The 22366-nt window shown below is 48.1% G+C and overlaps 1 protein-coding gene across 1 annotated transcript in view; it reads left to right on the plus strand.

Annotated features, from left to right (window-relative positions):
* The window catches only part of AFG1L (AFG1 like ATPase), a 199917-nt gene extending 192709 nt beyond the window's left edge, over positions 1-7208 (plus strand). The window contains exons 11-13 of the mRNA XM_072738328.1: positions 593-733; positions 3848-3961; positions 6203-7208. Coding sequence (XP_072594429.1) covers positions 593-733; positions 3848-3961; positions 6203-6331 — 384 coding nt within the window. The 3' untranslated portion in view covers positions 6332-7208. The remainder of the gene's footprint in view (positions 1-592; positions 734-3847; positions 3962-6202) is intronic.
* The last annotated feature ends 15158 nt before the right edge of the window (positions 7209-22366 follow it).

Here is a 22366-nt window from a genome sequence, read left to right on the forward strand (position 1 = left end):
TTATGTTCTGTCTCCCTCTCTGATATTTCCTACCCATTTCTTCTCCCTTCCCTTCTATTCCCTTTCACTATTATTTATATTCCCCAAATGAATGAGAACATATAATGTTTGTCCTTCTCCGATTGACTTACTTCACTCAGCTTAATACCCTCCAGGTCCATCCACGTCGAAGCAAATGGTGGGTATTTGTCGTTTCTAATGGCTGAGGAATATTCCATTGTACACATAGACCACAGCTTCTTTATCCATTCATCTTTCGATGGACACCGAGGCTCCTTCCACAGTTGGGCTATTGTGGACATTGCTGCTAGAAACATCGGGGTGCAGGTGTCCCGGCATTTCATTGCATCTGTGTCTTTGGGGTAAATCCCCAACAGTCTCTTGCCCCTTTTCTACATAACTTACAATTACAGCAGACACCGTCCTTAGCCTACAGTGACAACACTGCTCCATTTGGTCAAGGTGCCCCCCCACCCCCCGCCCCCAACCTACCACCTAGATCAGACTGTGACGAGAAAAAGAGGGATTTTCAAATTCAGGGCAACCAGAATTGGCTTTAGTATTCTAGTCTTTATTTTCATTCTACTTACAGCCACTTGGAGCCAGTGACTATCTGGAACTGTCAAAGAATTTTGATACAGTATTTTTACGAAACATTCCACAATTTACGCTAGCAAAGAGGACACAAGCTCGGAGATTCATAACTCTCATTGACAACTTCTATGATTTCAAGGTAAGTCTGTAGTACATTTTCTCAAGACTAAACACTTTGAACCGTGGAGCTAGGTTGCCTGGAGTCCTGGTTTATTCTCTGTGCCTCAGTGTCCTCATCTACAAATTGAGGAAAATAATATTTATTTCAGAGAATTATCGAGGGCAAACTATGCTAATCCATGGAAAGCACTTAAAAAAGAGACGTCTGGCACAGGCCAAGTGCTGTATAAATAGTATCGGTAGTAGCAGGAAAAGTAGTAGTGGTGTAAGGCTTCCGTCAGAAGACACTGTGAGGTTAATGATGCCATCATTCACCTCGACATAGCATGTGCTCACCCCATGATGATGTACAACAGGTGCTTATCTAGACTGAGTGCTCAGGAAATTCACGTGTTGCATGAATAAATGACTGGACTGAAGAAAATAATGGTCGAACAAATGAGTGACTAGAGACCATCCTCAGTATTGGAGCTCTCTCTCCCTGTGACCCAGAAACCCTCGTGACTAGCATTGCATCATCTTGTTTCTTTTAGCCATGTGTTTTCGCATGAGTTGCAGAGCCTGTGTCCATTCCTCAGAGGCCGTACAGCCACTGAATAAAGAATGTGCCTTGGGGTCAGGCTGTCCGCCTTGAGGACCAGCTTAATATCTTCGAGCTGTAGTTACCTTCTGTAGAAAAAAGAGGGGGTAATAATGGTAGTTATTCCATGTGGCTGTTATTGGACTAAATGAGCACGTAAGGCCCTCAGAACGTCGTGTGGCATAGAGCCAGCTTTCCATGAAGGTGAGCCGCATTAATAGTATGTATCTGTAGGGCTCCTGGGTGGCTCAGTTGAGCATCAGACTCTTGGTTTTAGCTAAAGTCATGATCTCAGGTCCTGGGATCAGGCCCCATGTCAGGCTCCACCGTCAACAGAGGGTCTGCTTGAGATTCTCTCTCTCCCCCGCTCCATCCAGGTGTGCCCACACGTGCTCTCTCTCTCTCTCTCCCTCTTAAAATAAATAAACAAACAAATAAATAAATCTTTTAAAATCTAAATAAATTTTTACTATAGTATATATAGTAAAAATATAAGTACAACCTCAAAATAGAGTTAAATATTATTTTACTGTTAGATATAATTTTCCCCCCTATTGTAACAGAAATAGAGAGAGCAGTGATTCTAAAATTGAAGGGATTTTGCGGGGAGGGGGAAGGTACCAGAATCCACTGAGAAGAGGTGAGATTTTAACATTTCATTCATTCATGCATTCAGCAGCCTTTCTCATGCCAAGTGCAGTGTTAAATGCTAGAAATTCAACGACAGGCAAAGCCAGATCTGGTGCCTGCCTGCATAGAATGTATAGTCTAGCGTCAGAGAAGCATTAATCAAATATCCACAGAACTAAATGTAAGTCACCCCGGAGGGCTGATCTCTTGGAAGGATTGAGAGAGGAGAATGGCGCTGTGCGTGTCTGGGGGAGAGTAGACCGATCTTTGTGGGGGGTGGGGGTGGATCTGGGGAAGTCCTGCTGAGGACCGTCTACATCAGAATCCTCTGGGCTACTTAAGATCCATGTTCCAGAGCCCACCCTACCCCCAGCCCAGTAAATGAACCCTAATCCTAAGGGGGTGGGTATGAAAACCTGCATATTCACAAAGCCCCCCAACTGCTTCTTAGAAGCGCTGAGAAGTGATGCCTAAATTCCAATGCTGGGGGGCCATTTGCAGCAAAGGCCCTGTGGCAGGCCTGAGCACAAAGGGCAGCTAGTTTGGCTCAGGAGCAGTGCTGAGAGGAGCCTGCCATAGTGAGTGACATCTAAATGTGCCACACACTCCCAGGGCGGCGGAGAGGCAGGAAGTTGGGGAACACCAGAGCTCAGGGATCGAGTCCTGTCACTTCCCAGACGCTGCTCTGAAATAACCGTGTGGGGTCCTGAATGAAGCCTGGAGGTGGCCCTCCATTTTTACCTCTAAAAATGGCTCATGCTTCAAGAAAAATGGTAGAGGGGCATCAGTAGGTGGTTCTTAGAGTAGGAGGTTTGATAAACTCTGACTCGATTACATGGAATACCTTAAAGAGACTGATGGCCCCCATCTCCCCCTCCCTGGTCCTATTTCACCCCCACTGTCCCACTTCTTAGTTAATGGGAAGGAAGAGTTTTGTGGCCATACGATGGAATACCAGAACCTCTTTCCTAATATTTTGCATTTATGTTCTTTTTTTTTTAAAGAACAGTTGAAATTATCTTATTTCAGAAATTGGGAGCATTAAAACAGACATTATTCTAGAATGTATTCGTGGAAATTTGTGAGATCAGGGTATTCTTATCTCAATAATGAAAAAAAGTGTCATTTGTGATTAAAAAGAACATACAAGAGGAGGTAGAAAGTGATCCGGGTATGGAAAAACTAGTCCCAAATGTCGATACATTATTTTAAAGCATTGGCATAGTTGTTTAACGATTTTTAACGGGTAGCCATGAATCCTGAAAACAAATTCAGGACTTATTAAAACATCAAGAAGAGTATGTTTTGTATTTAAACTGGTGGGCATAAAATTCATGATGACATAAAAGCTGTTTCCAATGTATGATCACATATGTGCACTCACTCAGACATTTGCGTAATCAAGCAATATTAAGGTCAAGCTCTGTCTTTCTGAAGACTGTATCGGTAGGATGCTGATATAAAGGTAGGTTCTAGAAATTCAGGGTCTACTTAGTGTAGCGATGCCCTGAGCTTACCAGTCACCTGTGTAGTGCATCTGGGGACCATCATCGGGGTGCACAGAGACAGGTGTACCTATCAACCCCCGGGTGTGATGGGAAGACCACTGGGCTTCGAAGTGGGGGACCAGAGCTGGTATCCAGGCCTAACGGCACCCGATAAAACCTTAGCTCTCCCCTCCAGCTCCCTCCTTTATAAGATGTTACAAGCTGTGTGGAAATATTCTGAAAAGGGGCCTGCAGTTTAAAAATATCACTTTAAAGGGACACAAAGTATTCAAAAAAATATGAACATCTTAAAAGCGCAAAAATCTAAGCTCCCTGTGATGACAAACAGAATGTTTATTTTGTGAGAGATTTGTTCTGGCCTTCAACTTGCAAAATGTGCGGAGTAATGCTCTTTACTCATTTTCCTGTCTTTCAGGTGCGCGTCATTTGCTCTGCATCGACTCCTATAGCGAGCTTGTTTTTACATCAACATCATGACAGTGAGTTGGAGCATAGCAGAATACTGATGGATGATTTGGGGCTGAGCCAGGTAGGCAATATTAACATAATCTCTTTTTATTATAAAACAGCCTAATTGTTTTTGATTTTAAACGTGGCTGCCTTTTGAGGAAAAACACGGTGTATGCTTAACCATTGATTTGCTGTTTTCTTCTAAAGTCAATATAGCAGACTTTTGCTCAGCATCACGAAATGTAGAGAATATAGTCTTAGAGTGCAAGCAATCTTCGTGATCATTTTTTACATATAAGGAAAACCAGAGAGGTGGACCAGTGGGCCCGTGGTCACACCGCTGACTAACGGGGGGCCAGAGCTGGACACCTGGGCACCTGTGTCTGGGCCCATTCTGCGACACCATGCTGGTTCTTCACGTCTACTGGATCTGCGGAGTGTAAAATACAGTATCCAAGTATGTGGGTTGGCTCTTCCAGGACCATGGAATGCTTGGCATAGCCCTTGGCTTAAAAAGAAATCCATTATTCATCCGCTAACCTCCATTCCATGAACATTTAAGGAGCACCCATGGTGGGGGCTCTGGGGACACGCTACAGAGAACCAGCCCACACTGGCCCAGTTCTGGAGCTTGGGGTCTGGTGATTTGCCACAGGCCAAACAGAAATTATTTTACTTTTCCTTCTTAAGTAGAAACATTACAGGGCATATTTCTCAGGAGTTGAAATATTAGTTAAAATTTTACAGCTGGGCAGCCCCGGTGGCACAGCGGTTTGGCGCCGCCTGCAGCCTGGGGTGTGATCCTGGAGGCCCCGGGATCGAGTCCCACATCGGGCTCCCTGCGTGGAGCCTGCTTCTCCCTCTGCCTGTGTCTCTGCCTCTCTCTGTGTGTCTATGAATAAATAAATAAAATCTTAAAAAAATAAAATAAAATTTTACAGCTATCCGTAAACACCTCCAGAGTGAGCAGAGCCCCATTCTTCCAACCCCAAAAGCGAAAGGCCATTTGAAATGAGGAAACAGTTCCTTACTGACCGGAAGAGAAATTCTGCATCCTTAGGAGTTTGGAGGAAATGAGGTTTATAAGTCATTAAAAGGTGAACATGCAGGGCAGCCCCGGTGGCCCAGCGGTTTAGCGCCACCTTCAGTCCGGGGTGTGATCCCGAGACTCCCCACTTCGGGCTCCCTGCATGGAGCCTGCTTCTCCCTCTGCCTGTCTCTCTCTCTCTCTTTCTCTCATGAGTAAATAAATAAAATCTTTTTTAAAAAAGGGTGACCGTTCAAAACATGACTACCTAACTGTGTGTGTAGAAATAAAGAGTTGCTTATAAACCCATATGCTGGGACCCTTCAAAATGGTGGTTTCTCCAGGAGCAATACGTATATCCAAGTAATGTCTTCTGCCATTTGAATGTACTTGAGGGGCTCTATCAGGCCAGTTTCTAAAGTTCCTTAAATCACTGGCTCTTCCAGTTTTCTCCCTAGGATCAGGGTTCAGATATAGGGCCAAGCCAGCTCAGCATGTGGGACTAGTGATGTAAGAAGAAATGAGAGCTTGTGGCCGCAGGGCCGTGCGGTCTTGCAGTGGGTCAACCAGTGATGCACGGACTAAGGAGTCCAGAAGTTTTCTCTGAGGTGTGGTACGGATCCCTAAGGAAAGAGACAGAATTTCTCTTTCTCACTTACTGGCCACAAGCCCACGTTGGTATCACCAGTGCCAGGCTGTTTGCTGCCCCCCCCAAACCTAACTCTGGTTGGCAGGATCAAGTGTCCAGCAGCTCAAGACCAAAAAGGCAGCCCTGCCTGCCCAAGGCTCGTTGGCCAAACCTCCGGGCCTCCTGTTGGGAATGCGGGCCTGCCTCCGGCTTCCTCACTTGCCAGAGCTACTGTGTTTCCGTGTTAACTTATTTCTGCTGGGCCTTTTTTGGAGAAAGAATTCTTTTTCGGTCTGACATGTCTTTACCTCAGGTTTTGCAGAAAATTTTCATCACGCAGCAGCTTTCTTCCTGCAAACATTTTCATATTTGGATTTTGGGGTATTGTTTCAGCTTTCATCATTCTTCTCATGTTGTCCCTGTTGTTTTCTCCCTGGTAATTTGTTCCGTCTATGGAATATTGGTTTAAATTAAGTTGATTCTGCAGTCTAATTTAGGAGCCCATATATGAAAAAAATGTATAGAACATTTTATAATCTAAACCTAAAAAGCGAAACCTAAAAAGTCATTTTAAACCTGTCCTTAGTTCTATAAATGGTGATTTGTGGTAGTTTTAATTGGTGCTGGGTTGTTTTTTTTGTTTTGTGTTGTGTTTCGGTAACCAGGACTCAGCAGAAGGACTCTCTATGTTTACTGGAGAAGAGGAAATCTTCGCATTTCAGCGCACGCTTTCCCGACTCACAGAAATGCAGACTGAGCAGTACTGGAATGAGGGGGACAGAAGCAAGAAGTAACCATCGCTTTTGCTTGATTAAAACTCTGGACAAATGATTACGGCAGGGAGAACTCTTTATTATGGGACTTGAAGGAATCATTTTTCTCATAATTAATTATGCACTTTGTGCTCTGGACCATTTTATCTAAAATTGCTGTCAAAGATGGAGTGGATTAGTAAGTTAAAACCATTTTTATAGGTTTACTTTTTGCCTATTTATTTGATTTTATTTCTGCACCACAAAATTAAAGTCATCACTCCTGAAGATTAATGTAGGACCAGACATTCTGGCTTCATATAAGCCACCTGAAACACACACACACACACACACACACAGTTAAATGCAGTGTCTTTCTGAACATCTCTGGAGCTTTGGCTACATGTTGATACAAACACATCTTTTAAGAGAGGGAGAAAAAAAATCTTACATTTCAATACAAAGCAAAGCAACTTTCCGATCTTAGTATATACTAAAGAGAACAACATTTTAAGACATGGGCTTATACATGTGATTTGGGGGGGCCATAAATCCTACTAAATCTCGTAGGCCTTATGACAGCATAGAATAAGGAGCAAGGGTGTCGAATTCTAATCGACAGGCAGATCCTGCAATTCTGAGTGCCAGTAGGAGGACAGATACCAGGAAGATGGGCCAGTGAGAGAGTGTCAGGAGGGGACAGAGTCCTGGACACCGAGCAGCGGAGTGAACTCTGCTTCACCTGAGGCCAGCAGAACCCCAGTAGACAGGCGGCTCCTTCCCACCGCTCCTGCATTTGCTCTGGCTCCAGAATGCCACTCCACATCCTTGCCTCTGCTTCTGTGATGAGATGGACTTAATAGTAAATAGGGAAGAACACTTGATGAACCTACTTAAATAAAATCTGACTCGTCCTTCATTGAGGTCATTCCTTGATTCGTTCAAGTACACCCTGACTTGGCTTTTATCACAGAAGGGATCTTAGTTGAGGCTGTTATGTGAGTCTGAAGTCCTCTTCAAGAAGAAAAAGAGAAAAGGAAAAATGTGAAATCTATCGAATATCGCAAAAATCAGATATTTGGGGGGATGGGTAGGCACAGCCCAAATAAAATGGTTACAGTTGTCAACACAGGTAAGCTCTTTGAATCTGTTTAGTTTATAAATTAATAATTACCCACATTAGTCTGTTTTAGACACTAACCCAAGTCAAGCAGATAGATGGATAGGGTACCTGAGGATAGAGAAAAGTTTAAATCATGGCATCTGAAAATTAAATGTGGGTTTAAAAGCCTTAAATTTTTCTAAAATTGAAATACAGTTGACACAATATTACTTTAGTTTCAAGTGTACAGCGTCACTCAACAGTCTGTACGTTATGCCGTGTTCACCACAGGTGTAGCTGCCATCTGTCCCCACACGCAGTGTTGCAGTATCACTGACTGTATCCCCTGTGCTGTGTCTCTTATTCCTGTGACTTGTACGTTTCCATAACTGGAAGCTTGTATCTCCCACTCCCCTTCACCCATTCCACCCATCCCCTCTCCCCTGGCAGCCATCAGTTTGTTCTCTATATTTATGGATTTGTTTCTGCTTTTTGGGGTTTTTTAGTCTGTTTTTTTAGATTCCACATGTAAGTGAAATCACATGGTTTTATTTTTTTTCCCTCTGTCTGACTTATTTCACTAGCATAGTACCCTCCAGGTTCATCCATGTTGCTGCAAATGACAAGACCTCATCCCCTTTAATGGCTGAGTATAAAAGTATCTTTATTGAAGTGAAACAAAGAAGAGTTCAAAAGAGATTTATTGCTAGACATTTACATGAGCTCAGGTAAAGAATTGATCCTGGAGAGTTCTAGAATTGTCCCTGTTTATAGATAAGGAACCAAGGCTTAGAAAAGAAAGCAGCTGGACCTAAGATTCACAACTACAAAACTCACTATACCTCACCACCTCTATAAAAAAGAGATTATTTTAAATATTGATTTAAAAAAACAGTGAAGATGAACTTACAACAGAACCATTGCTTTGAACTCTATAAATATAAAATGCATAACTCATTTCTATCAGATTTTTGCTTTTCACATTTCTTGGGCAATTATGCCAAATCTTAATGAAAAGATAGTATGAATGGATGGACAGACAGATGGACAGCCTGAATGATAGAAAGAGGAATTGTCTCTGAGTGTGTTGGGTCGATGTGAAATAGTCCCCACTCAAGTTCTGTTGTAAAACTTCAGTTGAGGTCAGGTATTTGGAATTAGAATTTTATTTTTGCCTGGAAACAATGTGATGTTAGTTGGGGCCCTGGCTCGATGCACAGAAGCCCACTGGATTCTCAGTGTAACTGTCCCATAATATTGGTACCGAAGAACTTCAACTTTTAAGTATTGTCTCTGTAGGGCAACGCCGTAGTTCTGGTTTTACCTGAGTACCTGGATCATGTCCCCGCTTCTGTCCCTCCCCTGTGCCCCCCACACCCTCTGGGGCCTGGCTGTAGTGAGAGGGCTCTCTGAGCTGGGAGTGGGTGGGAGGAGGGAGTTCCGTGGTGGCTAGAAATGGCACATCTTTATCCCCATCTCTTCTCCACAAAGTCTGTTTTATAAAACAGCCTGCAAGAAAAAGAAAAATCATAAAGAATAGCTATAACAACAACAAAAAAAATGAAATAAGCTGTTACCAGGAAACAATATGGTGCTAAAAGAAAATTAATGCCAAAATGAGACATGAAAAACAACTTTTAGATTGGAAAGCAATGTTTCAATTCATGTGTTTTTCTTCCAAATCCTGTCCCTATTACATTCTCAACATTCCAGTCTATCTCCTGGGGTTGCATGAACTCTCTGAGAGCAAATGCTCACTCTCTCTTTAACAAAGAAAAAAAAAACTTTAAATTGATAATTTGAAGACAGGGTGAGTGTTGCTGTGGAATATTCCCACTCACCTAGAAACTCAGACGAGGCTATCTTTAGAGTCGGGAAAATGCCCCAGGGCACCCTCAGAAATGATCCCTAGTATCCCAACTCAGAAGAAACCAAGTGGAGAAAAAGGAAAATATTTCTTTAAAAAAGGAGAAGGAAAAATTCCGATCACTGCATTATTCTTGCCAGGTGGGCTTATTTGCCAACACCAGTAATAATAAAATTTAGAAAGACATAGTGGACCTAAAGAATTTTTAACCTATTTCTGATGTTTATAAAATGCAGAAGATGATAGTACCATTCTAATCACATTTATGCATTTTCAGTGGGATATCAAATTTTAATCATAAGGAAATACCGCAGTCTTTCCCGGAGTATATTTCTTCTACCTGCAAGTATACAAATAATATTCTGAATTACTTGGAATCCTGAAAAAAATTAAGATTTCACTTGTTAAAATCTCTAAATTTTGATGTGCCCAAATCCATGTATTAATGTTATTTAAGAAACACGTGGTGCTCGCTGCGTGCTGGGCATGGTTCTGCTGCTTTATAAACTCCTCGATCCTGGTAACAACCCTGTGAGGTCGGTGCTGCTCTTCCCATTTTACACGCGGGGAAGCCCGGGCACGGGAAACGGTAAAACGACTTCCTGAATTGCTAAGACGGACACCGGGGCCCTAAAATGGCCCAATACTAATTTATTCAACTTTCCGAGTAACTGCTTCGGTGCTGAAAACAGTCCAAGTACCTGAACCTACACCTGTAGCCCCTCATCTGGGGTAGAAGCGCCCCTGGAGGTGGGGCCGGCGCCCTGACATTGGGCTTCCCGGCTCCTGGCCAGACCCCGGCAGCAGGTCTGAACAAGGGATCCCGTGGTCTTGTACACGATCGTCTGCGCATCTCCTAACCGGTAAGACAGCCCTTGCCGGTAGAAAAAGTTGGTCTTTGGAGATGGAGTTTACACCTTTGGCTCGAGGCAGAATGAAGATCTGTTTTTCCCACTGGCATAAGCAGGTTCATTTTCCCGGAACATAAACCTAATAGAATCTGTCCTCTCGTGGAGCGTCTGCGGACTCTGCCCAGCTGCGCACCTGAGCAACACGTCTAAGGCCCTGTGGTCTGTGATAGCCTGAGTCTCCGGAGGGTGCCTGTCTGTCTTTCCTGGTACCTGTCTGTCTTTCCTGCTTGCGCGGCAAGTCTCCCGGAGGTTATCCCCAGAAGTTTCTGGCCTCAGGGCTGTACTTTTTTGGGTCCCCAGTGGTTGGCTGCCGGTCTCTAGGATGCACCTGTTCCGCTCATCCGAGTGCAATGGGAAGGGTTCAGGATCTGGTTCTGGCAGCTTTGGCTTTGTGACCTTGAATCAGTAGTGCTCTGAGCCTCGGTTTTCTCATCTATACATGAGACCAGTAATACCCATTTCATAGAGTTATTCTGAGAGTAATTGGTGAAAAGTGCTTTGCAAATGGTAAAGGGTTCAATGAAGAGAAGTTGATACGAATGATTAGGATCACAAAGCAGTAATGAACGCCAGCTCTGCCTTGCATTACGCCTTGGACGAATGCCAACCAGAAGATGACACATCCCAACCCAAAACGGTTTTGTTTTTTTGTTTTATGTTTTTTAAGATTTTATTTATTTGAAAGAGAACAAGCAGTGGGGAAGGGGCAGGGGAAGAGAGAGAAGCAGACTCCCTAATGAGCAGGAAACCGGACGCCGGGCTCCATCCCAGGGCTCCATCCCAGGGCTCCATCCCAGGACCTCGGGATGATGACCTGCGCCCAAGGCGGATGCTTGATCAACGGAGCCCCCCAGGCACACCCCCCCCCCAACCCAATACGGTTTCTAAGCACAAGGGAAAAGAGACGCGGATTCTGGCCTGCCGAGATGCTGCGAGGATTGTTAAATTCAAATGTATTCTTTCAGGCCCAGAGGGAAGAGATGGTTGCCTGTTTGACGAACCAAAGATTTCCCGGAAAGACAGCACCATCTCGTGGTCAGTGGGGTGAACCGACCCAATGATAAGCCCGAGAGGCGCGCGGCGCGGGCGCGAGGGGCTGATCCCCAGGGCCCGGGGGCCCGAGGGCCCGATGCGCGGGAGCGCCCGCCCCGGAGCGGGTCCCGCCCAGCCCCTCGCTGCTCGGGGCCGGGGCCCAGGTCGGGGTCCCAGGGGTCCCGGGGCCTCCCCGCTGACCCCACTGCTCGCGCTGCTCGACCCAGGACCCAGGTCGGCGTCCCAGGGCGTCCGGGCCCCGCCCCCCTTTCCGACCCCCAGGCCCTCGCTCCCACCCTGTGGTCCCGCCCGCGGCCACCCACCGACCTGGTTGCTCCTACTTCCCAGGAGGGGGAAACGGAGGCCCCGGGTCAGCACCGGGGAGCACCGGGGAGCACCGGGGAGCGCGGCTTCTGGACGCACCTGCCCCCCCCCCCCCCCGCGGCCTTCCCTGCTGCCCTGGGGCCTGGGGAGCCCCGTCTCCCGTCTCCCGGGTCACTGCGGGCTCCGAGTCGGGGTGGGAAGCAGGTGGGTGAGGGCAGAGGGCCGGGTCCCCGGGCTGGCAAGATGCAGAAGCACCGACTGGCTGGCGCAGCGACTCCGCTAAGGAGGTGTCACCACCAGTCTCCTTGTGTAGGTAGGAGGTGGGTTGTTACCCCAAGACCGAGGCCCGGGGAGCCCACCGCGGGGGGGGGGGGGGCGCGGCCCACAGGGACCCCCGGCGGCGAGAGGCAACGACCGGGTTTCTGGTGGCGCCACGGACAAGCCCGAACACCGGCCCCACGGAAAATTACACGCAGCGCCCCTAAAGGAGTTGGGAAACTCACACACAAAATAACACCCAATATTTTTCTAGGGCACACAAGATCTAAATCTATGGCAGATGGGTTGGAGGGAAAGGACATAGACTAGCATGGCCACCTGGGGGGGAGGAAGTGAGATGGGGGACAGGTGAGCTAGGGAAAATACGCAAAAGGAGGGCTTTGCACGTGCAAATGACATGGATGTGTCGAAAACTGGGGAGTAGGAGCAACACGGAGTAGGAGCAACACGGAGTAGGAGCAACACGATTCCATGCACCAGAGGTCCCCCGAAAGGAGAGTGGGAGATATTTGGGAGGAGTGTTTGAGGGAGAGTGAGGGGTGTGAGCATCCCGCTGGGGATGCTGGCAGCAGAGGGCAGGGGGTGCAGGGAGGGGGGGCAGGGGGGCGGGCAGGGCCTCCAGGGAGGTGCAGAGGCAGCAGGCAGTTAGGGGGATGCAATGACTGTGTGGAAAGTCTGGGACCCGTGGGAAACTGGTGAGGCAGGGCGGGCTGGGGTGTGGGCTCAGCAGAACAGGTGGGCAGGGGGTGGGGAGGGCGGGGAGGGGGAATGACGGTCTCCCCAGTGGGTTCCTAGAAGGCTTGAGGATTCCAAGAACTAGGGAACTCGATGGCAGTAAACAAATGTTTCAGGAACGCTGCTCACTCTTAAAATTACTGCAGACTCCAAAAAACGTGTATGTGTGTGTGTGTGTGGTGTTTATTTAATTATATTAGAAATTAAAGTCGAGAAATTATTAAGTATTAATTCATCTTAAAAGTAATAAGCCCGTGACATCTCCATAAGCAGCTTTATGAGAAATAGCTATATTTTCCAAAACAAAAAATTTAGTAAATGGCATTGTTTAAATTTTTTGGCAGGTGCCTGGCTTAATAGGATGTAGTTAGTCTCCTACCAGCTGACGCACTCCTCCGGCTGTGATATGACACATGGTGTAGCTCCTGGAAGATTCAACTGTATACTTGAGGGAGCATGAGAAGGGTCCAGAATGCCTTAGCGGTCTTATGAAACAATAGTTTTGACCTCACAGACTCACCGAGAGAGTCTTGAGACTGCACTTTGAGAAGGTTGAGTTTATTGCTAAAGGGATAAAGGACTCCTGTGAACCCCGTGGGGCCCTTCTCCTCCTGCCTCTTACATCCTCCTCCTCCGAAGTTTCCTGGCTCCTTTTCCTTTTTCTCACCTCCTAAGTTCTTTTTTTTTTTTTTTTAAGATTTTATTTATTTATTCATGAGAGAGAGAGAGAGAGAGAGAGGCAGAGACACAGGCAGAGGGAGAAGCAGGCTCCATGCAGGGAGCCCGACGTGGGACTCAATCCCGGGTCTCCAGGATCATGCCCTGGGCCGAAGGCAGTGCTAAACCACTGAGCCACCCGGGCTGCCCAAGTTCTTTCTTCATTAAAGATGATAATTATAAAAGACCCGATATTAGATGAAATACTTTCACACCTCTCTTCTGCATATTCTCTTCTTGATTCCCACGCCTGCAAATACCGATGCTGAGGATTCCCAGGTGTGTGGCCCCCTCCCTGACTCCCCCCCCCCCCACTCTGTGTTGCCACTGGACCTGTCCTCCTGAACGCTCTTTGGATTCGGTGTGTCTGAAAGGCTACTTCCTCCCTCCCAGTCTTCCAGGTCTGCAGTATCTTCTTGCCGTGATTCTATCCCAGGCACTCACACTACTCCGATACCCCACGAATCAGCAAGGGCCAGTGATGCTGGCAGCAGAAGGGAAGTGACAGACACCAGGAGCATGTCGATACGGGCTTGAAACTGGTTCAAGCAAGTATTTGCACAGGACGCCACCTGGTAGATGGTTAATTATGGGAATGAGTAGCTAATCCAACAATCTGAAGATAGGAGCCGTTTGAGCGAACATGGTCCCAAGGCCTCTGGCTTGTCCTGAGTTTCCACAGTAACTGAGTTAGGTCTGATGTCCACACTGCCCCCCACCCCCCCTTCCCCATTCCCCCGGGGGTGAGTAGAGTTTGGAGTCTTAGAGAATGAGGCCAGCCTTCAGGAGTACGATAGGTAGTTGTTAGTTCTCATTCCTCTTGTTCAGTCTCTAACTTAAAGAATTAAGAGCTTCTTGCGGTGAGGCCAGGTGCATTATGAAAGAATAGTTTTGACCCCACAGACCCACTGGGAGAGAGTCTTGATTACGCTGCAGTAGACCAGCAGCCCCCAAAAATCTCCATGGCTTACCAGAAGGTAATTTTATTCTTTGCTCATCCAGTATTCACCATGGGTTTCCAGGTAGTGGCGCGGCATTCCAGGCCTCTTCCTTTCTTCTTCCTTTCTTTCTTGCTTGCTTGCTTTCTTGCTTTCTTCTTTCTTTCAGATTTATTTATTTGAGAGAGAGCAGGGGAAGAGTGCATTATGGGAACACGACGATGTAAATGCTTACAGAATCATGGCTACTTTGATAAGGGACTCTGTGCATTGTCTCAACTGTTCCTTAAGGAGGTATCTCTAATTTAAATCAAAATAAAAACTAGAACCAGGCAAGGATGAGCCATACTTGTTGAGTTGCCCCAAATCTTAGCTAGGAGGAAGACTCCATTCATGTTTGGGGATTCAGATAATAAACTCAGAAAATGCTTGGAATCTAGATCGCCTGGCTTATCACACCTGCTGTGATTATCTTCCGCATGCATCTCCCCTTTGCTTCAGCTCCACCCCCGCAGTCCACACCCCTTCCCCAACCCCTACCAGAAAGGGCCGCTCTAATCACAAAGATCCCTCCAGGAACTCCCCTGGGGAAGACCAGAAAGGACCCCTTCAACAGCTGTCGGAGATGTTACTAGAACTTACCCATTGTCCAGTTCACCTTTCCTTCCAAGCTTATGGGAGGATCACACCTCCCAGCCCCTCAGCAGTTAGGTAAGGCCATGTGGCTACGTTCTGAGCCACTGGCTGTGAGCAGAAATGATGTGCCATGGCACATCCAAGGTGAACCACTAATTAGTCAGTTTGACATCTTCTAGATTTCTCTTCTCTTGCTGTAGAAAACATGGAAATATATTAAGACAGATACAGCCAAGATGAAAGTAGCGTGGGGGCACCTGGGTGGCTCAGTAGGTTAAGCATCAGACTCTTAATATCCACTCAGTTCATGATCTCAGGGTGGTGAGATCGAGCCCCGTGTTGGGCTCTGCGCTCAGCATGGAGTTTGCTTGGGATTCTCTCCTTCTCCTTCTTCCTCTGCCCCTTCCCCTGCTCTCTCTCAAATAAATAAATCTGAAAGAAAGAAGAAAGCAAGAAAGCAAGAAGGAAGGAAGGAAGGAAGGAAGGAAGGAAGGAAGGAAGGAAGGAAGGAAGGAAGAGGCCTGGAATGCCAAGCCACGACCTGGAAACCCATGGTGAATGCTGGGTGAGCAAAGAATAAAACTACCTTCTGGTAAGCCCTGGAGATTTTTGGGGCTGCTGGTCTACTGCAGCGTAAACTAGCCTATTTTGACCGGTACCAGCCATCCCCCAAGTCAGCTCTTTTCATTTTTATTAATTGTCTGAGGACCTCATCCTTCCCTGAGAATTCATGCTAAGAATGGCTTCTCTCTTCAGCTCAATCTCCAGATCCATGTGCTGTGTCCCTGGGAGGCCGGGGCACTGTCAGCTTATCTCTGTAATCTCCCAAACCCCGACATTCGTCCGTGTGCTCCATCTGTCCTCACCAGCCCCGCCACCTCATTCCTTACCTTTAAATACTTTAAAAAATACTTGCTATCTTTTTAATACTTTGTGTGTGTGTGTGTCCATGGTCACAGTGAAAATATCAGGTGGACAGGTTTAAATTTATCCTATGACTTAAAACCCATCCTCGCTCGCACTCCCGTGGCTAAGAAAGCCTCTTCAAGTTATTTAACACTTGGAGTTCAGTCGGCAGTTGCTTAAAACTTTAAGTAGCTGCCAGTTATTAAAAAAACCAACAACACAACAACAACAACAACCCATCTGCTCATGTACAAAGTCTGTACCCAGGGAAAACCGTTTTCAGGGATGAAACCAACCCAACCAAAGAAGGAAAGACAGGGTATAAAGTCCAAAAGCACCAGAGCGCATGCTTATGGGGACTCATAAAGGAACACAGTCACTTCATTCATCCAACAGGGTAGGAATCCAGAGGCAACCTGAGAGAAGGGTCAGGTGGGCAAGAACAGGAGTCAGGGGGACATCAGAGACCCTGTGCTGCTACTGGCCGCGCGTAACCGTGGGCAAGTCACTTAGCATTACTCCTTGGGACTCATCTGTGGGGTTTTCCTGTGAAGCTCTGACATGTTATCATTCGGTTCCATAGTCTACAGATAGAAGTGGCCCATAAGCACACGGGAAAATGCTCCCTCACTCGCTAAGGAAAGGCCAATCAAAATCACAGTGACACGCCATGCCATGCCACACCAGTGGGGTGGCTAGGATCAAAGAGAAAGACAATAGCGAGTGGTTGTTTTTTTTTTTTTAAAGATTTTGTTTATTTACTTATGAGAGACCCAGAGAGAGGCAGAGACCCAGGCAGAAGGATAAGCAGGCTCCTTGCAGGGAGCCCGACGTGGGACTCGATCCCGGGTCTCCAGGATCACGCCCTGGGCCGAAGGCAGGTGCTCAACCGCTGAGCCACACAGGGATCCCATGACAATAGCAAGTGTGGACCAGGATGTGGAGAAAGTGGAACCTCCTACATCACTGGTGAGAATGTAAAATGGTGCAATTTTTGAACGTAAGTCTGGCAGCTCCACCAGATGTTGGACATAAGGCACCACGGGCCCCAGCGCGTCTACACCCCTTTGCATCTACTGAGAGAGATGGAGATATGTGTCCCCCCCACAATGTGTCATGAGTGTTTAAGGGCAGCCTTACCCGTGTTCGTCAGAAAGTGGGAACACAGCTCTATCCACCACGGGAGGAACGGGGCGCCATGGGAGGTGCGTGCAGACAAGGGCCGGCTTTCCAGCCTTCCAGAAACGGAGCATCTGTAACGGGCTGCAGCGGGCGGGAACCTTGGACACTTGACCCCAAACGAAAGAAGCCGGTCACAACGGCCACATGTGGCATGACCCCATGTGTGTGGAGGGTTCAGAAGAGGCAGGTGCGCAGAGAAGGGAAGTAGGGCCGAGGGGGAGGCGCAGGAATGAGGACTCATGAGGGACAATCCCGAGGCTGAATTGCCAGGAGGCCGGGCCGCAGCTGCGGGGCCGCCGCTCAGTCCTTCAACATCCTGAACTGTGCGCTCGGGGGGCGGCTCTGGGGTCGGGAACCGGAGCTCCCCAAAGCTGCTACGATAGTGTGCAGGTGTTCACTAGGCACTTGTTCATTTTTTAAAAGATTTTATTTTTTCCATGAGGGACACACAGAGAGAGGCAGAGACACAGGCAGAGGGAGAAGCAGGCTGCCCATGAGGATCCCGATGCGGGACTCGAACCCGGGACCCCGGATCACGCCCGGAGCCAAAGGCAGACGCTCACCCCTGAGCCCCCCAGGGGCGCCCCACTTACTCATTCTTTCATCGTTTACTGGCTGTCTCCTCTGCGCCGGGAGCTAGGCACGCGGGGCGCGAAGCCTCTGGCCATGCTGTGCCCAGGACCTTTCGGGGACAACGCAGGGACGCAATGTAAGTGCCAAGAGGGCGGCTGCTCCGGGGGTCCCGGGAACCCCGAGGGCGGGCAGGTCAGCCCGGAGGTTTAGTAGAAGGCCGAGAAAGGACAGGGTGGCGGACATGGGGCGCTGAGCCGGAGGTATGGGGTGGGGGACCCTGGCCTCGGGGAGATGAGCCCGGTCTGGGGGTCTGGGGACGCAGAGCGCAGGGTGGTGGGGGGCAGGAGCGATCACTCGGGTGCTTTGGAAATTCAGGAGAAGGAGACACGCCGGCTCGACTGTTACTCCTCTGAATGCTGGGGAAGCGGGCTATGATGTGGTTCGCCCACACTTAGCTCCCTTGCAGAACCCCAAATTCAGGGTGCGTGGTGTAAAAACTGCTGCCATCATTAAAACGTGCCCATATTTTGCACTAATAACCTCTCATATTTTTAATCAAATTTTGTGACATGTAGGATATTAAATTCAATGGCTAGGGACGCCTGGGTGGCTCAGCGGTTGAGCGTCTGCCTTCGGCCCAGGCCATGACCCCGGGGTCCCAGGATCGAGTCCCTGGAGGGAGCCTGCCTCTCCCTCCGCCTGTGTCTCTGCCTCTCTCTCTCTGTGTCTCTCATGGGTAAATAAATAAAATCTATTAATTAACTCAATGGCTAAAAGGGCATCTGTTGATTTCTGCCGATTAGAGTAACATAGTCTGTCGAATTAAAAATAATCGCTTATTCCTCTGTGCTACTGATATGATCAGGTTTGATGGCACAAAAACAGTCCTGTAACCGCCAGAGGGTAACGAGGGGCAAGGAGACACATGGGCGAGGACACCGCCACGTGAGGCCGCCTTCGGGGGGCCTGGGGGTTGGGGGACAGGCTCTGACGCCCGGAGCCCCCGGAGCACAAGGCAGAGGCTCCCAGGGCGGCCCTGTGGTGCCAGCCGAGGGCAGCCCCTTCCTCCTGCCCGAGCCGGGGTGACCAGCGCCCAGAGAGGCCCAGCCCCGGGCTCTGAGGCAGGGAGAGCCTCTTCCCTGTTAGCCTCCTTGAGAGGGGGCGTGAGCGCCCAGAAACCTCTTCCCAGAGTAAGGGAAGCAAGGCCCATTCTGCACACGCGTCCTCTGAGGCCTCTGCCTGGCTTCTCGGGGGCCCCGGGGACCCCAGGATGGGAGGCCTGGGTGGGAGTCACTCCATGGGTGTGTGCAGTGGCCTCTCCAGGAAGGGAAGGGCCTCAAGTGCCCGCCTGCCTTCTGGAAGCTTCCAAACCCAGCGCGGCCCGGCCCAGGTGCTGCTCTGGAGGAGCCTGGCAGGAGGGTGGGCCGCCCCGGCCACAATCTTTCACTCTGTGGAACATTCCCTGCCTCACGGCGTGAGCTCTCCAGCGGTACGAGGAGGCGATACTGTCCCCTGGGGCGGGTAAGTCACCCTAGTGTCCCCAACCCCAGGGAGCCCGCACCCCGAGGCCGCGGGAGGCAGGGCCCCGCCGGGTGTCAGCTTCCCTGCGGCCTGGCCCTGGGCCCGCAGGGCGCCCGGAACAGGGGCGTAGGCCCCTTCACGTTTCTGGAGAAATCTGGGGGCAGATCAAACGCTCGAACTTACAGCCCCGAGGTACTTTACTGTATTTATCCGTTCTGCCAGCTTTTGCCTCCGACCAAAGTCAGGGTCGTTTGTGGGCCACAGAGAGACACGGCGAGACTTTTTGTTTGTTTTTAACTGAAGCAAATGAAACAAATTAGATTTAAAAAGAAGTTAAAGTAAAGCTGCCTGGTGACCTCATGCGTCGGGTTGCGCCGGAGCAGTTTCTACTTCTTGTGTTCCTCCCTCTCCCCACCTCTCTCTGCACCCCTGGGGGTGGAGGTGGGGTGACCACCCGACAGCCAGTACCTTAAGAGGACCTGGGGGCAGTCTCTTGCTCAATATTCATGCTCGGCAGCCCTGGCCCTCATATCAGTGTGTGTGTGTGTGTGTGTGTGTGTGTGTGTGTGCACGCGCGCGTGTTGGGGTGAGGGGGTGCACAGCTGACTAACCACCGTGAACGGAGCAAGGGAGCCGCAGGGCGTGCTTGGAGGGGGACAGAGAGGCTGGTGGGGACGAGCCCTTCCCTCCGTCAGGTCAGAGAGGCCCTTGAGGAGGTACCATCTGAGCACAGCCCCAAGGACACAGGGGACCACAGTGTGACCCTCTGGGAAGGGTGTCCCCGGCAGAGGGAAGCCACTGCAAGGACCCCAGGCAGGACTGTACTGGGGGTGTGGGAGGGACAGAAGGAGCCTCTGTGCGTCTGCATCTAAAGACTTTTTTGGGTGTACCTGGGGGTGCTCAGCAGTCGAGCATCAGCCTTCGGCCCAGGGCGTGACCCCGGGGTCCCGGGATCGAGTCCCGCATCGGGCTCCCTGTGGGGAGCCTGCTTCTCCCTCTGCCTGTGTCTCTGCCCCTCTCTCTGGTGGTGTCTCACAAATAAATAAAATCTTAATAAGTAAGTAAATAAATAAATAAATAGATAGATAAATAAACAAATGTGAGAAAGAAGCAGCCTTCCCACAGCCGCCGCTGCCGCGCAGAGACCGTTCTGAACGTGTCTGGGAATATTGCATCATGATGGGATTTGCGGCCAAAAATGATGTTAAGTTTCATCAGTAAGAACTCTCACATCTGCACACTTAAAAACACAAAGTCTTCCAACTTAAGGTTTCATTTGTTAAAAAAAAAAAAAAACCCACAAAAACAATGCACAAAATAAAAGACTCCTTGGTGTCAAGAAGGTGGGGGAGAAACAGTCATCAGCGGTGGATAGGACTGAAATACTGGTATCATGGTATATTAATCTTTAGTAAGTGCAGGTATTAATACAATTTTCCTAATTTGAATCTAAATATTATGTTTTTCTGCGACCACAGGTTTTAAAACCAAGTATGGAAATAAACCTGAGACTGGGCTTTTGAATCATAACGTATTAAACGATGATTTTTTTTTAAAGATTTTTTATTTCTTTATTCATAGAGACAGAGAGAGAGAGAGGCAGAGACACAGGCAGAGGGAGAAGCAGGCATCATGCAGGGAGCCTGACATGGGACTTGATCCCGGGTCTCCAGGATCACGCCCTGGGCTGCAGGCGGCGCTAAACCGCTGCACCACCGGGGCTGCCCTAAACGATGATTTTTAAAAGAGAATAAAGCATTTCCAAGTACAGTCTTTTTTTTTTTTAATTGAGGTATGACCGACATCCAACATTATGTTAGTTTTAGGGGTACGACACAATGGGATTTGTATGCACTGTGTTGGGAAATGACCACCCTAACGAATCTAGTTCATATCCATCACCGTATACAGTCACAAAAACTTTCTTGTGATGAGAACATTAAGATCTACTACCTCTTAGCAACTTTCAAATACACAGCACAGGGTCACCGACCACAGTCACTGGGCTGTACGCTACCTCCCCAGGGCTTATTTACCTCAGAACTAGAAGGCTGTAGCTTTTGACCACCTGCACCCATTTCTTCCATCCTCCGAACTCTTGCCTCTGGCAACCACCAGTCTGCTTTCTGTATGTATGAACTCGGTTTTTGTTTGTTCATTTTTTTAAAATTCCACATATAAATCACATCACACGGTATTTGTCTTCCTCCGTCTGACTTACTTCACACGGCAAAATGCCTTGAGATCCATCCATGCTGTTGCAAATGGCAAAATTTCATTCTTTTTATGACTGAATGATATTGCATTATTGCATTGTACACATATACCGCATTTTCTTTATTCATTTATCTGCCAGTGGACACTTCTATTGTTTTCATGTCTTGGCTGTTGTGAATAAGGTGGCAGTGAACATGGGGCTGCAGGCGTCTCTTTGACACGAACATTTTTTTTTTCCTTTGGCTGTATACCTAGAAATGGGATCGCTAGATCATGTGGTAATTACATTTTTAATTTTGGGGGGAACTTCCACACTGTTTTCTGTGGTGGCCAGTTTGCATTCCTGCCAACAGTGCATGAGGGTTTCCTTTTCTCCACGTCTTCGTCTGCATTTGTTATTGCCTATGTTTTTGATACTCGCCATTCTGACAGGTGTGAGGTGATGTCTCACTGTGGTTTTGATTTGCATTTCCCTCATGATTAAAGACAGTGAGTATCTTTGCATGTACTTTTTCATGTAACTGTATGTGTTCTTTGGAAAAATGTCTATTCAGATCTGCCCAGGTTTTAACTGGATTTTTTTGCTATTTCGATCACAGTTTTGAGAGGAAAAAAAATTTAATTTTGGCCTCTAAAATGTATTTCTGTGGGGATCCCTGGGTGGCTCAGCGGTTCGGCGCCTGCCTTTGGCCCCGGCTATGATCCTGGAGTCCCGGGATCGAATCCTACGTCAGGCTCCCTGTATGAAGCCTGCTTCTCCCTCTGCCTGTGTCTCTGCCTCTCTCTCTCTCTGTGCTTCTCATGAATAAATAATTTTTTTTTTTTTTTTTAAAAAGGAATCCCTGGGTGGCTCAGCAGTTTGGTGTCTGCCTTCGGCCCAGGGCATGATCCTGGAGACCTGGGATCGAGTCCCACATCAGGCTCCCTGCGTGGAGCCTGCTTCTCCCTCTGCCTGTGTCTCTGCCTCTGTCTCTCTCTGTGTCTTTCATGAATAAATAAATAAAATCTTTAAAAAAATACATTAAAAATAAAAAATAAAATGTATTTCTGTATTATAGCCTACAAATACATTGCAACATTAGTACAAGTCTATAATTTATGTATTAAATATACATCACGTTTTTTAATTGGGATATA

This window comes from Vulpes vulpes, chromosome 1 (genome assembly GCF_048418805.1).
Source record: "Vulpes vulpes isolate BD-2025 chromosome 1, VulVul3, whole genome shotgun sequence".
In the NCBI taxonomy this organism is placed as follows: Eukaryota; Metazoa; Chordata; class Mammalia; order Carnivora; family Canidae; genus Vulpes; species Vulpes vulpes.